The sequence below is a fragment of the Physeter macrocephalus genome, chromosome 1, assembly GCF_002837175.3.
Source record: "Physeter macrocephalus isolate SW-GA chromosome 1, ASM283717v5, whole genome shotgun sequence".
NCBI lineage: Eukaryota > Metazoa > Chordata > Mammalia > Artiodactyla > Physeteridae > Physeter > Physeter macrocephalus.
The window spans coordinates 104,512,161-104,526,510 of NC_041214.2; the positions used below are offsets into that span (position 1 = coordinate 104,512,161).

General features: G+C 37.4%; 1 protein-coding gene across 1 annotated transcript in view; it reads left to right on the forward strand.

Annotated features, from left to right (window-relative positions):
• The window catches only part of MORC1 (MORC family CW-type zinc finger 1), a 314,151-nt gene that overhangs the window by 177,538 nt on the left and 122,263 nt on the right, over positions 1–14,350 (forward strand). The window contains exons 13-17 of the mRNA XM_055085704.1: positions 2,784–2,863; positions 3,635–3,708; positions 6,204–6,268; positions 8,479–8,622; positions 10,831–10,985. Of these exons, the coding sequence (XP_054941679.1) occupies positions 2,784–2,863; positions 3,635–3,708; positions 6,204–6,268; positions 8,479–8,622; positions 10,831–10,985 (518 nt within the window). The remainder of the gene's footprint in view (positions 1–2,783; positions 2,864–3,634; positions 3,709–6,203; positions 6,269–8,478; positions 8,623–10,830; positions 10,986–14,350) is intronic.

Here is a 14,350-nt window from a genome sequence, read left to right on the forward strand (position 1 = left end):
GATCCCACATGCCGCGGAGCGGCTGGGCCCGTGGGCCGTGGCCGCTGGGCCTGCGCGTCCGGAGCCTGTGCTCCGCAACGGGAGAGGCCACAGCAGAGGGAGGCCCACGTACCGCAAAAAAAAAAAAAAAAAAAAAGATAATTCCAGTACATAGGGACCAATGATTTCCTACTTTAAAACTTCGATTTTGCTATTCTCTAAATGTAATAGAAACTGATTTGAAATACACCTAGGTTATGACTTAAATGAATAATGTTTACTGTAAAAGAAAATCAAGGGAACAAACTGAGAATTGCTTTACCTTAGTTTTTTTAAAAAACATCTTTATTGGAGTATAATTGCTTTACAATGGTGTGTTAGTTTCTGCTTTATAACAAAGTGAATCAGCTATACATATACATATATCCCCATATCCCCTTCCTCTTGTGTCTCCCTCCCACCCTCCCTATACCACCCCTCTAGGTGGTCACAAACTACCGAGCTGATCTCCCTGTGCTATGCAGCTGCTTCCCACTAGCTAGCTATTTTACATTTGGTAGTGTATATTAGTCCATGCCACTCTCTCACTTCATCCCAGCTTACCCTTCCCCCTCCCTGTGTCCTCAAGTCCATCTCTACATCTGCGTCTTTATTCCTGTCCTGCCCCTAGGTTCTTCATATATACAATGGAATATTACTCAGCCGTAAAGAGAAACAAAATTGAGTTATTTGTAGTGAGGTGGATGGACCTAGAGTCTGTCATACAAAGTGAAGTAAGTCAGAAAGAGAAAAACAAATACCGTATGCTAACACATATAAATGGAATCTAAAAAAAAATGTTTTACTTTAGCTTTTTATGGGTGTTCCTTTCCTGTGCTAACTGTATAAATTTTCTCTGAAAGTGAACATTGAAGTCAGAGGTAAAGATACACAGTTAGTTATTATAACTTGAATTGTTCATTAAACCATTGAAGTAGATGAATACAGGACGCCATTTAGTAAAGTTTTTTGCTTTTTTTTGTTTTTGTTTTTTAGCATTAAGCCTTTTTAGTGTGGGTAATTGGGCAAACTGCTGCAAATTTTTCAGATTTTTAAAAGAAAAATCATTCAACTACTCATTTTATTTCCTCATTCCCAATGTATTTTCCCTCTAAAATACATATTTTCTTTAAATTACACATTTAATAAACACACCTTATAAGGTGTTTATTATATAAAACATGTATTAAGTACTATGAACCAGCATTGTCCTAAGTTCCTTAGCTGTATCAACACCTTTAATTCTCATAACAACCCTGTGAGATAGACGCCATTGTTTTTATCTCCATTTACAGATAAGGAAATGGAATCCCAGAAAATGAAGTAATTTGCCCAGTCTTTTGTAATTTTCAGTACTAGTAAGGGCCACACCAAGACATTTAACCCAGATAGAAGGGCTCCAGGTAGTCCAACTTTTTTTAAAAATAAATTTATTTATTTATTTATTATTTATTTTTGCTGCATTGGGTCTTTGTTACTGCGCACGGCTTTCTCTAGTTGCAGAGAGCGGGGGCTACTCTTTGTTGCGGTGCGCGGGCTTCTCATTGCGGTGGCTTCTCATGTTGCAGAGCACGGGCTCTAGAGCACAGGCTCAGTAGTTGTGGCACACGGGCTTAGTTGCTGCACGGCATGTGGGATCTTCCAGGACCAGGGCTCGAACCCGTGTCCCTTGCATTGGCAGGTGAATTCTTAACCACTGTGCCACCAGGGAAGCCCAGGTAGCCCAACTCTTAATGATTAATCATGACGATGTTCTGTCTTGAGTATATCTGTACAGCTTCTGTTGAGATAATGGAAGAGTCTTAAGCAAACAGACTCCAGCTAGCAACCATTGTAAATTATGTGTGACCTGTTTGTATTGTGAAGAATTTGTATTATTGCTTACATTGTTTAAAAGTCAGGGCATGGAAAAGCAATGCTAGGTCAAGCTGTTATTCAAAAGCCATTGCTATTAGCCTAGATTCCAGGGATTGGCCAACCTTTTCTGAAAAAGCCTGAGAGTAAATATCTGGACACATTCTATCTCTTTTGCATATTTTAATTTTTTCCTTTTTAAAAAAATCCTTTAAAATGGAAAAACCATTCTTAGGTCTTAGACTGTAACAGAAACAAGCTGCTGGCCTAATTAGGCCCACGAGCAGTATTTTGCCTATGCCTGGCATAGGCTCATTGGGCATATAGATGTAGACTTTCTCCTCTGCCTGAACAGATGCCTCTTTTTATATGTCTTTAAATGTTTTGGCTTCAAGAGATGTTCTAGAATTCTCCATCTACCTCTCACTGCCTTTCTAAACATTGCCTTTCTAAACATTGAAGTTATCAGAGAATGTTAAGCTCCTGAGTTTACATGGGTATCAGACAAAATTAGGGACTGGGAGAAGCAGTTTATCCAGTATCAGTGATGATCTGGGTAAGAGGGCTAGGTATATTAACCAGAAACTTTGATAATGGAGCAGTTACATAGAAAATTTTCTTTTTAAGAAAATTGTCCTATTTTACATGTATAAGTGAACATTTGTGTGGGCAGAGATTTTCTTATATCTCTCCTGAAGTTCCCTTACTAAAGCAAAATTGCCAAGTATTAAAAGGCAAGAAATTTTTCTTAGGTCTAAACTTTGCTGACTTACCAGCTGAATGCAACTAACTTGATGACTTTTTCTTAATAATAACATATCTCTGGAGTATATAGTCTTCCTAAAGAACATTTTTGTATTGTGAACTTTAAAATGATAATATGACTTACGTTCTTTCTTGTTTCATTTCAGAAAGTATCTGTATGTCACATCTTCTTTTAAAGGGGCATTTAAAAATGAAGTTAAAAAGGCAGAAGAAGCAGTAAAGATAGGTATGTAATTACCTATGGCCTACATCATTATTGTTAATTTATTCAGCAGATGTTAACTGAGCAGTTATTCTGAGACATACCCTGCTTTGGGCATTATAGGAATAAACACAAGTAATCAAATGTAATTCCTACCTCTAAGGAACTTCATAACACGTTTTCCATCTTTGGTTTTGTCTAAATATAATGTTATTATTATAAAAGTAATTCAAGTTCTGAGTACACACTTGGAACTAGATTGATGTATATTAGGGTTGTCCTGATGCAGAGTTAGATTATTTTAGAGACTGGTGTTGCATCCACTTTAAGAAGGCATGCTCTACACATTCACTCCTCCCACAAAAGGACAAAGCCATCCTTCCACAATGATCCAGGAGTGAGGAGTAGCTCTATATCCATATTTCATGGATTTTAGAGAGTTTTCTGTCAGCCGAACATTCAGTCATGACTTTTGAATTTGTATGTGTATATATATATATACATATATATATATATGTATATATATATATGTGTGTGTATATATATATATATATATATATATATATATATATATATATATATATATGTGCCCTGTAAGTTGTCATGCCTTAGAAGACCCTGTATGGCTACCTAGTCTTGGAATGTGTGAAAGCTGTAGAAGGAATACGGGATTTTCTGAGATTATTATCTGTAAGCCATTCTTACTGGTCATGGATATATTATATATATGTAATATTCATTTAAAGATGCTTCAAAGGGTTTCATTTTATTGAATTATCTTGCTTCTGTTTCTAGCTGAACTCATATTGAAAGAAGCACAAATCAAAGGAAACCACTCTGACAGAACTTCTTTGTCTTCTCCTGCCAAGGTATGACATATAGAGTAGTCTTCTTAAATGGTGAACAGGGTCATTTGCTTTTTCCTGTACACAGATGACTCTTATCACTTACTTCTTAAACCTTTAAACAAGCTCAGAAGATTGTTAATTTTAACACAGGTAAACAGAATAGATGGGTGCAGAGAAAGGGGAGGAAACTCAGCAAGTGGGGGGAAGGCTGAGATTGAGAGCAAAGGTGAACAAAATGTGGGGTGAATTGAGAGGTAGGGAAGATCATCACAACTCATTTCTTTAAAAGGAAGGGAAAAGTAATAGAGAAAAGGAGAAAATAATGAAAAGCTAGCAGAAAAAACTAGCCTGTCAAGTCTCCCTGAAAATATCTCTTCAAATTATAGCTCCCTATGTACCTAAGTAAATAGGGAGAGCAAGGAGAAGACTAATAAGCAATCCTTCTTTCTAGTGCTAAGAATTATGTACTATAATTATGAAAATTAATAACAATGCTTCCAGCTTACAAAGCTCTTTTCTTATGAGTTGCTCCACACAGTTCATAAACATTCTCTGTAATCCTTGCAATATGCCCATGAGTAAGATAGGTTATAAATAACTATTATTATTAATTATAATGCATAGCAACTAAGAGAAAAAGAATATTGCGGCAGGACATGTATTGTAAGTTTGCTAACTTTTACCAAAAATATGGTACCAAGCTTTCTACCACAGTAAGTCATTGCATGACATATTTACGTGCTTGCATGGGATAAGGAGGTATAGGGAGAAAAAAATGCTTCACTTCACCCTTCCTTCATCCTCTTCTGCACACTCAGTATATGAATTCTTTCTGTAATTTGACCTCAAACTTTCAAGAGCGTGTCTGATAAAGAGCTCTCATATCTAATGATCATGAATATGGGATGAAATCAAAGAGTAGCACATGTTAATTCCCCAGATCTATCCATGACTTTCCCCAAATTCTTGTACCTTTTTCTTTTCACTTATTTTTTTAAGGTAAACGTAGACCTATCTTATTGTTGTTGACTTTTAAGGAAGAGTTTAAGCTTTCTTTATTTTGTCTCTAAAAAAATCAGTTTCCTTGGCTGTATGTATTTGGGAGACAAGAGAAACAGACTCTTTCTAACGGGTCAGGACCTTGCTTTCTTCTTGCCTTAGCCAGTTACCTCTTGCTGCCTCTTTGCTCTGTGCTCTAAGTTCTTTGACAGGAAGGGCAGGGATGTCTTTGAGCAGCTTGCTTTGTTGTTCTGATGCACACTGGTTTCTTTAATTCAGAGAAGAGAGCTAAGCAGAATGACCTCGGCTTTTGACCTCTTAAATTCCTCTAGGCGGTTGGGTGGTTGAATTTGAAGTGAAATGCTTACCAAACATTTACCATTTTCTTTTACTTTAGAGGCTGTGAAAATAAGGTTCAGTCAGTGGTATATCCATCAAATGAGATGCCCATCTTTCACATCAAGTGGATGGAGCACATTAAAAGTCTATTCTTATTTGTGAAATAATAATAATGCATTGTTTTTTTTCTGCCTGGTTATAGAGAGCATACTAGAGATAGGGTAGTGAATGAGCCGGTATATCAAATTAAAAGAGAAGAGAAGAAAGACAGGCGGGTACCGGTATTGAGGCACTCTGAAAGGGAGAAAGCCCAGTATGGGATATCCTATAAAGGGAAAGTTTGCGGAGGATTAGTTAGGGGTATATGGAACTTGATATAGAGGAGACATTTTCTTTTGGCCTCTGATAGATTTTTTTTTTTTTTTTTATGCGGCAGCTTCCCACTAGCTACCTAATTTACATTTGGTAGTGCATATATGTCCCTGCCACTCTCTCACTTCGTCACAGCTTACCCTTCCCCCTCCCCATGTCCTCAAGTCCATGCTCTACTAGGTCTGTGTTTTATTCCCATCCTACCATTAATCTCTTCATGACATTTTTTTTCTTAGATTCCATATATATGTGTTAGCATATGGTATTTGTTTTTCTCCTTCTGACTTACTTCACTCTGTATGACAGACTCCAGGTCTATCCACCTCATTACAAATAACTCAGTTTCATTTTCTTTTGGCCTCTGATAAAATTTTTTAACTACAATTTTTTTTTTTTCTGAAGGAAACCTTAGTGATGGATCACATGATTCAGCATTTTCTGTTCTCACAGACAAAAGCCAGAGTCTAGGTGCATTGAATGACTTTCCCAAGCTTTCACATAGTTTGTGTGAAAGCCACTGTGACATTACAGGAAGCAGTGACTCTTTCTCTGAAAGCCAGAGAGGACATTGGGATATGTGCAAAGAGAGAACTGTGGGCTTGGATTTGGTTTGTCTTCTTAGCTATTGGAACTTAATCATTTATCAAGTATTTACTGAGTATCTGCTATTGTAGAATTGCATTAGGCAATGTGACCTATCACTATTACCCTTGTGAAACCTTTAGATAATAGGATAATAAATATCAACTCAGCTCTCATTTATTTAATGGCATTATGTGCTCTCCTAACCAAATGTACTTCTCCAGGATGTATTACAGAAAGCTTTGGAAGATGTAAAAGCAAAGCAGAAGATTCTTCAAGAGAAACGGAGGTAAGACATAAGATTTTCTGTTTGCTAGAATCCTCTGTACTATGTTAAAACAAATTCTGATTTCTGAGTAGGCAGATTTGGTGATTATTATGACAGTTTCTCTTCCTTAGCTTGTGACATCTTACGATCTTAAGCATAATATGGTCAAAATCCCCCAACCAACGTAATCAATGGAAAGTATTTATAAAATATATATTTTCATGTACACATATGTTAAAACTTCTCAATACAGAGTGAAAAATTAGTTCAGTGTTTGTTTAGATGAAGAAGAGAACTGCCCAGGGGTCCAGCTGACAACTTCACTTTCCCTGTGTCCTTTGCCATTTAAACTCTGGAGGGTTGGTCCCAGTTCCTTCCCTCTTCTAGTACTGCTTACAATTTATGCTTCAAGTAAAAGTATCACTTATATACGGTTAAAATGAAAATAGCAAGCCTATATTACAAAACCATTGTTTACATTGGTAAGGTTGACTTGATGTCCAGTTCAGGTGTTAATCAAGTTAAATAGAAAATAATCACTGTTGTCCAAGTAAAGTCAGACTTTGGAAGTTGTGATAACTTTGAGAAACAAATTTTTAGGGAAGTGTTATTAGTTTTCAGCATTTTTTGGTTTGTGTGACCTGTGGTGTGCTATATAACCATAACTTTCTTCAAAACTTAAATTTGAAATGTTAATTATGCATTTATCAAAATAAATATAAAATAAATGTCATAGAAATCTTCAGTGAAAAGCAAAGGCCTCTTTAAAGCCTTCAGAAAGAAAAAGCTGATGACTTTTTTGTCATCACAATGATAGGCATGAAAGGTGACCATCCTATTACAATAATGCCAGTTGGTGTGAGCTTATTTTTATAGCAAAATGCTTTTTTTAAATTTGAAGACAATCAGTATGCCATTTACTATCGCAGAGTGATTATGTCATACCCTCCAATACTCTGTTTTGGGGTCCCTTACAAAGTCAGTATTCTATTTAGTTAAACAACGGGAACCTAATTATAGAGTAGACATTTTTGAGAAAAACTTTGATTCATATATATTTAACCCTACATGTATATGCATTTAAAAAATACATAATATATTAATTCATGTCAACTCCCTCAGAAAGTCTGATGTACTCTGTATATCATATCCGTATAGAAGGACTGATACAACTTTGTCATTGTCCTTTAACAATAGATATATTTAATCTGTCTAGTAAGTATATTATGTCAGTTGTAATAGCCCATGATCATGAATTTGAAAAGAAAAGCTGTTTTTGTGGAATGAGAGGAGCTACAGGATGGGTGGAGGGAAAGAATTATATTTGGTACCATTCTTGGTTGGGAAAGGAGAATAACATTTGCCAGGGACCTAATGTCTTCCAGGTTTATACTGAACATTATCTGTTTTACTCCTCACGGAATCCCAAGCGGCTAGGCAGGTATTATTCCCATTTTTCAGACGAGACAGAAAGTTGAAGCAACTCATTCATAGTCACATGGTTGTTACAAAGACAAGCTTGTATTTGAAGTCACATCCATCTTTCTGGTTCTTACATCCAGGTGTTTTTCATAGCTCCAAGCAGCCTCCTGTTATTATGACTGTTTCTGTCATGTCTGCTATGTCTCATTTTCTATTTTTACACTTTTAATACAAAAGTCACATAAAACATAGTATAGCAGACAGAGTCAGAAAAACAGGAGCTAATGTCTGTTGCCCTTGTAAACTTGCTCAATAAACTTTGATTTACCTTTGAATTTGGAAAAAGAGAGAAAACTAAAGAATATCTTTTGGCACATTCCAATCTGTGTAGAATATTTGGAGGTTTGAGAGCATGCTGAAAGTTAGAAATACCTAAATTTAAAAATGGTCAAATCATCATTTTTCAAAAAATGCTGGATGTACATATTAGACCAGTTAACATTTCATAACTTGCACTTTCTAGTTCTTGTAAACTGTAAACTTTCTAGTTCTTGTAAATTTAAATTGGCAAACTCATTTTTGAATCAAAGAGTGCTTGTGTTTGACTGGTATTGTTATTGCCTATCACGTTTATGCAAAATACTTGGCCATACAGAGATACCGAGTGTGCTTACTAAGTTTTGCAAAATATCTGTATATTTTATGTATATAGTTCCTTTGATATTTATCTTCTGAGTTTGTTTATTAACAGTTTGTAAACTGTATATTTTTATTAATATATTTTTTTAACTTTCTAAATGTAATGCTAGAGAATTAAAAAAAGCAAGGACACTCACCCTGTTCTTTGGTGTGAACATAGAAAACCGAAGCCAAGCTGGGATGTTCATTTACAATAATAGCCGCTTGATCAAAATGTATGAGAAAGTGGGCCCACAGTTGAAACTGAAGTCCTTGTAAGTATGTTTTTGTTTTCAGAGGCACAGGCAGGATGAGGGAAGTTGCAGTAAGATTTTGTCTGTGGAGTTAAGTGATTAATCATAATGGGAGCAGGTGTCATATCCCCCATCCACCCTTCCCATCAGTGTGCAGGCATTCATCTGCCTAATTTATAATGTCAGTGGAGCTGTGTGCCTGCTCTAAGGAAAAAGCACGCTTTTGGAAATTTTACCATTTCTTGTGCCATCTGCTAGGGTTAAGTTTCTGATATTTCACCAATTAAAAAATAATGTAAGCAGAGTAAAGAAATTGTAGAAAAGAAAAATCCGTAGTCTTATACCACAGCCCTATTAACATTTTGTGCAGCCCCTGCATGTATGAGTTCCTGCCAGTTACCTGCATGAGCGTATATTCTTAACACTCTTCAGCCTGCTTCGATCCCAGAGTAATACATTCTGGTGCTTTCCCAGTGGTGGGTCTGAAACTCCACAAGCTGCTCTCATGAATTATGTAGAATCCCGAAGAGAGACCATAGAAAAGCACAGAGTCAGACAGGATAACCACAAACAATAGGATGGCTCAGGGGGACAGTTCTTCATCTTGTTCCCTCACTCTCAAGGAATTAGTGATTCACTCATTTGTTCATTCAACAAGCACTTGTATTGCAGTATTTTGTGCCAGGCACTGTACTAAGCTCTGCAGACAAAATGTTGAAAACCTACTACCTTTTGCTAAGGAACTTAGAGTCCAGTGAGATGGACAAATGTATAAATACGTATTTATTATTGTGTGGGAACAGCAAGAATGATCTTTTAAAACATAAATTAGTTTATTCTCTTGCTTAAAATCCCAGTGCATGTAGAATAGAACTGGTTTTCATAGTCTGCCAGTGATCTGGCTTCTGCCTGACTCTGGGACACAGCCCACCCCTCCCCAGCCTCTGCCTGCATTCCCCTCACACCAGCAGGTTCCCTGTTCCTCTGACATCCTAAGCTTGTTCCTGCCTTAGGGCCTTGACATTTGCTGTTCCCTCTGCCTTGAACCTTCTGTCCTCAGATCTTCTTACTGCTGGTCCTAGCATGTCACTCAGGCACCAGCTCTGAAGTCTGCTCCATAGGAAGGTCTTCTTAGACTAATTAAAATCAGCCCCTGCCATCACCCCTCTCCACCTTTTCTCTCTTCACAGATTACAGCACCTGCTGTATTTTCCTTATACCACTTATTGCCATCTGAAGTGCCCTTATCACCCTTAATGGCTGTCATCCTTTAATAGAAGAGAAACTTCATAAACAGGGACCTTGTCTTTCTTATTCATAATGTATTCCTAGTTCCTCGAATAGGGCCAGGTGCTGAGCGTGAATGAATTGATGAACGAACAAATATATGTTAGAGGCAAGTATCAGGTGCAAAAAGCCTCTTAGGAGGGGCAGTAAATGAAACTGGGGGAATTTAAGTCAGGTTTCCTGGAAGAAATGATGCCCAAATTCAGACTTACAGAATGACTGGCTGAAGGGAGGGCAGGGTGGAAGGGGAAAGTAATGAAAAACATGATAGGCAGCGGCCCCAAATTGGGAAGGTGTGACTTGTGTGCCAGGCTGCAGGCAATGGGGAGCCCCTGAAGAGCTAGACTTCTGGATGCCCTTTCCCTAAACAGGATGTAGCACTAAGCAGAATATCCCAGCTACATACTTCATGAGCTGCTAAAAATGTGAAAAAAAAAATTGAGTTTATCCATCAGGCTGTTACTTCTCAGATAATACAGCCCATATATTCCCACTGAGCACCTGTGGACCTCTGCAGTGATGAGGAGAAATCTACCCCGACAGATGAAATGAGGATGAAAAAAGTGACTGGCTCATGTTGTTAAGAGGACCATGTCAGTTTATTGCTGTAAGGGATTGTTAGGGATGTTTATTGCTAAAAGGCCTCCTCTTACCACCCACCTTGACTCCCCATGTCAGGCTATAGGTTTGGAAAAGGAGTCATATTAATTCAGTAATGATGTATTAAGAGATTTTGTATTATGGGACCAAGCACAACTAGGATAACCATAGACTTACATTAAAAAGTACAGTTATAAGATAACTTGTTAACTTTGACATGGTTTGGACCAAATGACTGAATTTGTTTTTTAAAAAATTGATTTTGAAAGATGAGAGTATATTAGCTTTTTCTGTTTCCTTAGCTCAATTTCATATAATTTCTATATGTATCTATTCTTCCAGACGTGGTGCAGGTGTGGTTGGAATTGTTGATATACCTTTGGAGATCATGGAACCATCCCATAATAAGCAGGAATTTCTCAATGTCCAAGAGTATAATCATCTTCTAAAAGTTATGGGACAATACTTGGTCCAGTACTGTAAGGACACTGGAATCAGTGAGTATTCAGTAGTCATAGTAAGAGATACTTAATGGGAGATTAACTTGGTGATGTCTTTAAGCTGGAATGATTGTACTGATTCGGGTAACCAGTAACCCCAAACCCTGAAAGAGAGTGCCTGCATTAAAAAAACAAACATAAGGGAAATTAGTCTTAAAATCTTCCCCAGAATATTATGTGAGAAATAAAGCAGCAGATTAAAAATTCTAAGAGGAGGGCAATCAGAGAGCACTATGAAATGGCAGCTGATCATGTAGAGAGGGGGCAGAAGTTTGCTGGAAATAAGCTGAGAAACCCCCAAAGGACACTCTAGGACTCTACTGTGTAGGAGTGCAGAGTCCCACATGGACCTCAGTAGCACCTGCAGTATTGTTATATCATGCTGTAGAATAACCATTGTTGACCCTGGATAATTGTAGATATATTAAACCATGTTTTGTATATCTAATAAGTCTTGAATATGTTAACTCCAGAAAGATTTAGATGAAAAAAATCACTAAAATACATATGCTTGGAAACGTAAAAAGATAAACTTTAGTTATCTGGAAAATTTGACTTTTTCAGATCACCTCACTCTCCAGTTACCTGAACAGTGGTGTGCTGTGCATTAATTAAATAAACTTCCTTTAAATTGTGCAGACATAGGACTTCATTTATGGAAAGAAATAGGCTACTACTGTGTATTTGTTCAGTGAATTTCATGAAGTATGTATAATTCATGCATATCAAAAATTATGTCTCTAACCTTGAGACAACTTAAAATCTTATTATTGTCCCACTTGAAGTTGTAATCTTAGAATATTTTCTTTTCTTTTGTACCCACTCTGCTTGGTTCTGAAATTTTCTCATACCAGTTAAACAGGAAAGAGTGCAGGAACTCAGGGGAAAAAATGTAAAGGGGGAATGAAGTTGAGGGCACAGATTTCCTGCCCAGACTGGATTTTCCTGTCACAGTCTAAAACCTCCTCAGAGTGTGGTCTGTGGACCGGAAGCATCGGCATTACCTGGGAGCTTGTTATAAATGCAGATTCTCAGGTCCCACCCAAGAACTACTGGATTAAAATCTGCATGTTAGCAAAATCTCCAGGGGATGTGTATGCACGCTGAAGTTTCAGAAGCACTTCTCTGAAGAGTACATCTTTTGCCTAGCATAGGCATACTTTTTTCACATGTGTTCTTTTTTTTCTGAGAGACATGTTTGAAGGTATACTGAATGTAGGAATGACTACATTATTTGGCTGGCTGTGCTTAAAGCTGTAGAAGACATAGGAATATACAGGGTGAGGTGGTATAAATCAATGATCTACCTGCTGGTCTTTAAATGCTAGCATGACATGGTTCAAAAAGAAAACGCTGAGCATTTGAAAATTATGTCACTTCCCCCATCCTCATATATTTTCTCTGGAAGCTCCTTTGTGTGGAGTGTGGGTAGCCTCCCAACTTTGTACTCTCAACTCCAAGGTGTGACTTGCCAGCCTTCCCCCCTGTATGTAACTTCCTATTTCTATCTTATCTACCTAAATTTTCAAAACCTTCTCAGTAGATGTAATAAGATTCAAGATTAGTAAGTTATATTTGTATTGTAATTATTGATGGTTAATAACATGTTGATTTCCTAATTCCATAATTGTCTATGAATTGATTTAGGGCTAGAGGATACTCTCACAAAAGATGTTCCTCTAGAAGGAAAGCAGAGAGTGGAGAAAGGACAGTGAGGATGTGCGTTTGCTCACGTATCTCACAATTTCATCCCCAGACATCATTATCAAACTGAATCAAGTGATCAAGGTCAGAATTGGTAGTCTCAGGAACTGTGCTGAGATCGACCTTCAAGGTCTTTGCTTATTAATTCCCACAGGAGTAAGCAAAGTTATGTAATGCTTGACTAATACTCTGAAAGCTAGTATTACAGGACACGCAATTTTAATGAAAAGTATTTGGGTAGATTTTTTGCCTTATAAATGAAAGATGCAGTCTGTATTTGCTGCAAGTCTGATCAGTTTCTGTGGAAAATTGGGCCCTTGTAAAAATCGAATCAGCAGAAAGGGGAATGGAGAGGTAATGACTTTTGTGTCATTTGTCAAATCTGCATTTACTTTTGGCACAGTTCGTGCTAAGAATCTCAGAAGTGTTTTTCTTGTCTCTGAGTCTGTCCTCACCTCACTGTCTGCTACTATGTTTTCTCAAACTTTATGCATCCTTACAGTAAAATGGAAATATTAATCATCAGCTTTTTGGAATAGGGAGAGAAGGAGAAGAAGAAGATGGAGGGAAATATCAAATGGAATTTGAGTTTGAGCAGCAGCAAATATGTAGAAGTGTATTACTAAAATTTCCCAAAATGCATCAGAATATAGCTGGCATGCTAAAATGAAATCTATGATGTAATAAGCACAGTCTTTCCTAGCAGCACTCAAATCATAGGGCCTCAGGTTGGTAAGAAGGTTAAAAATCATTTAATTGAGTCACTACCTCCCACCCCATGCTTTAATTCCCCTCTACCTCATGCACCTCTGCCCTAGGCAAGTGGAAGCCATTTTAAGCCTGAACAAGGGTTTTCCATGAAAGAAAAATCGCTACTTCTCGAGGCAGCCCATGAATCTTTGCACAGTTGTGTTAGAAAATACATTTTCATGTTAATGTCAAGTCTATTTCTCATATGTTCTTTTACTCATTCATCTGTGCCAGGCATGGAGTGTTATAGGACCAACACATCAGATGTGGTCCACCCTTTCTGGGAATTTACAGTCTAGCAGGGCTAACGCAATTTGACAATTAGAAATGGGATTGGTGCCCAACAGAGAACTGGGAGCCAGTGATCAGGAGCTCACAGTTTAGAGGCCAGAGAAGCCCTCCCTGAGGAAGAGATACTTCCTGAAGGATGAGGAGGAGTTAGCAAGGGTAACTTCATTCTTCCCCCTTGGGGCCAGGAAGGATAGGTCTAAAGCCTTTTCAAATGACAGCCCTCTATTTGAAGTTTTCTGTCTCTCTTCAGTCTTATATTATCCTAACATTTCCAAGTTCTGTTGTTATTCTTTATTTGACAAGGCATTAAATATATTCACCATTTTCACATTATTTTTTGTGAAGTCTATTACCTGGAAACAAAAATTTCAGATGAAAACGAATAAAATGGGATCATCATCTCTTTAAGTTGAAATTCTGTTGCTATAGCCTAATATATTCTGAGTAAGCACATTATTTTTATTTTTTTAACATCTTTATTGGAGTATAATTTCTTTACAATGGTGTGTTAGTTTCTGCTTTACAACAAAGTGAATCAGTTATACATATACACATGTTCCCATATCTCTTCCCTCTTGCGTCTCCCTCCCTCCCACCCTCCCTATCCCACCCCTCTA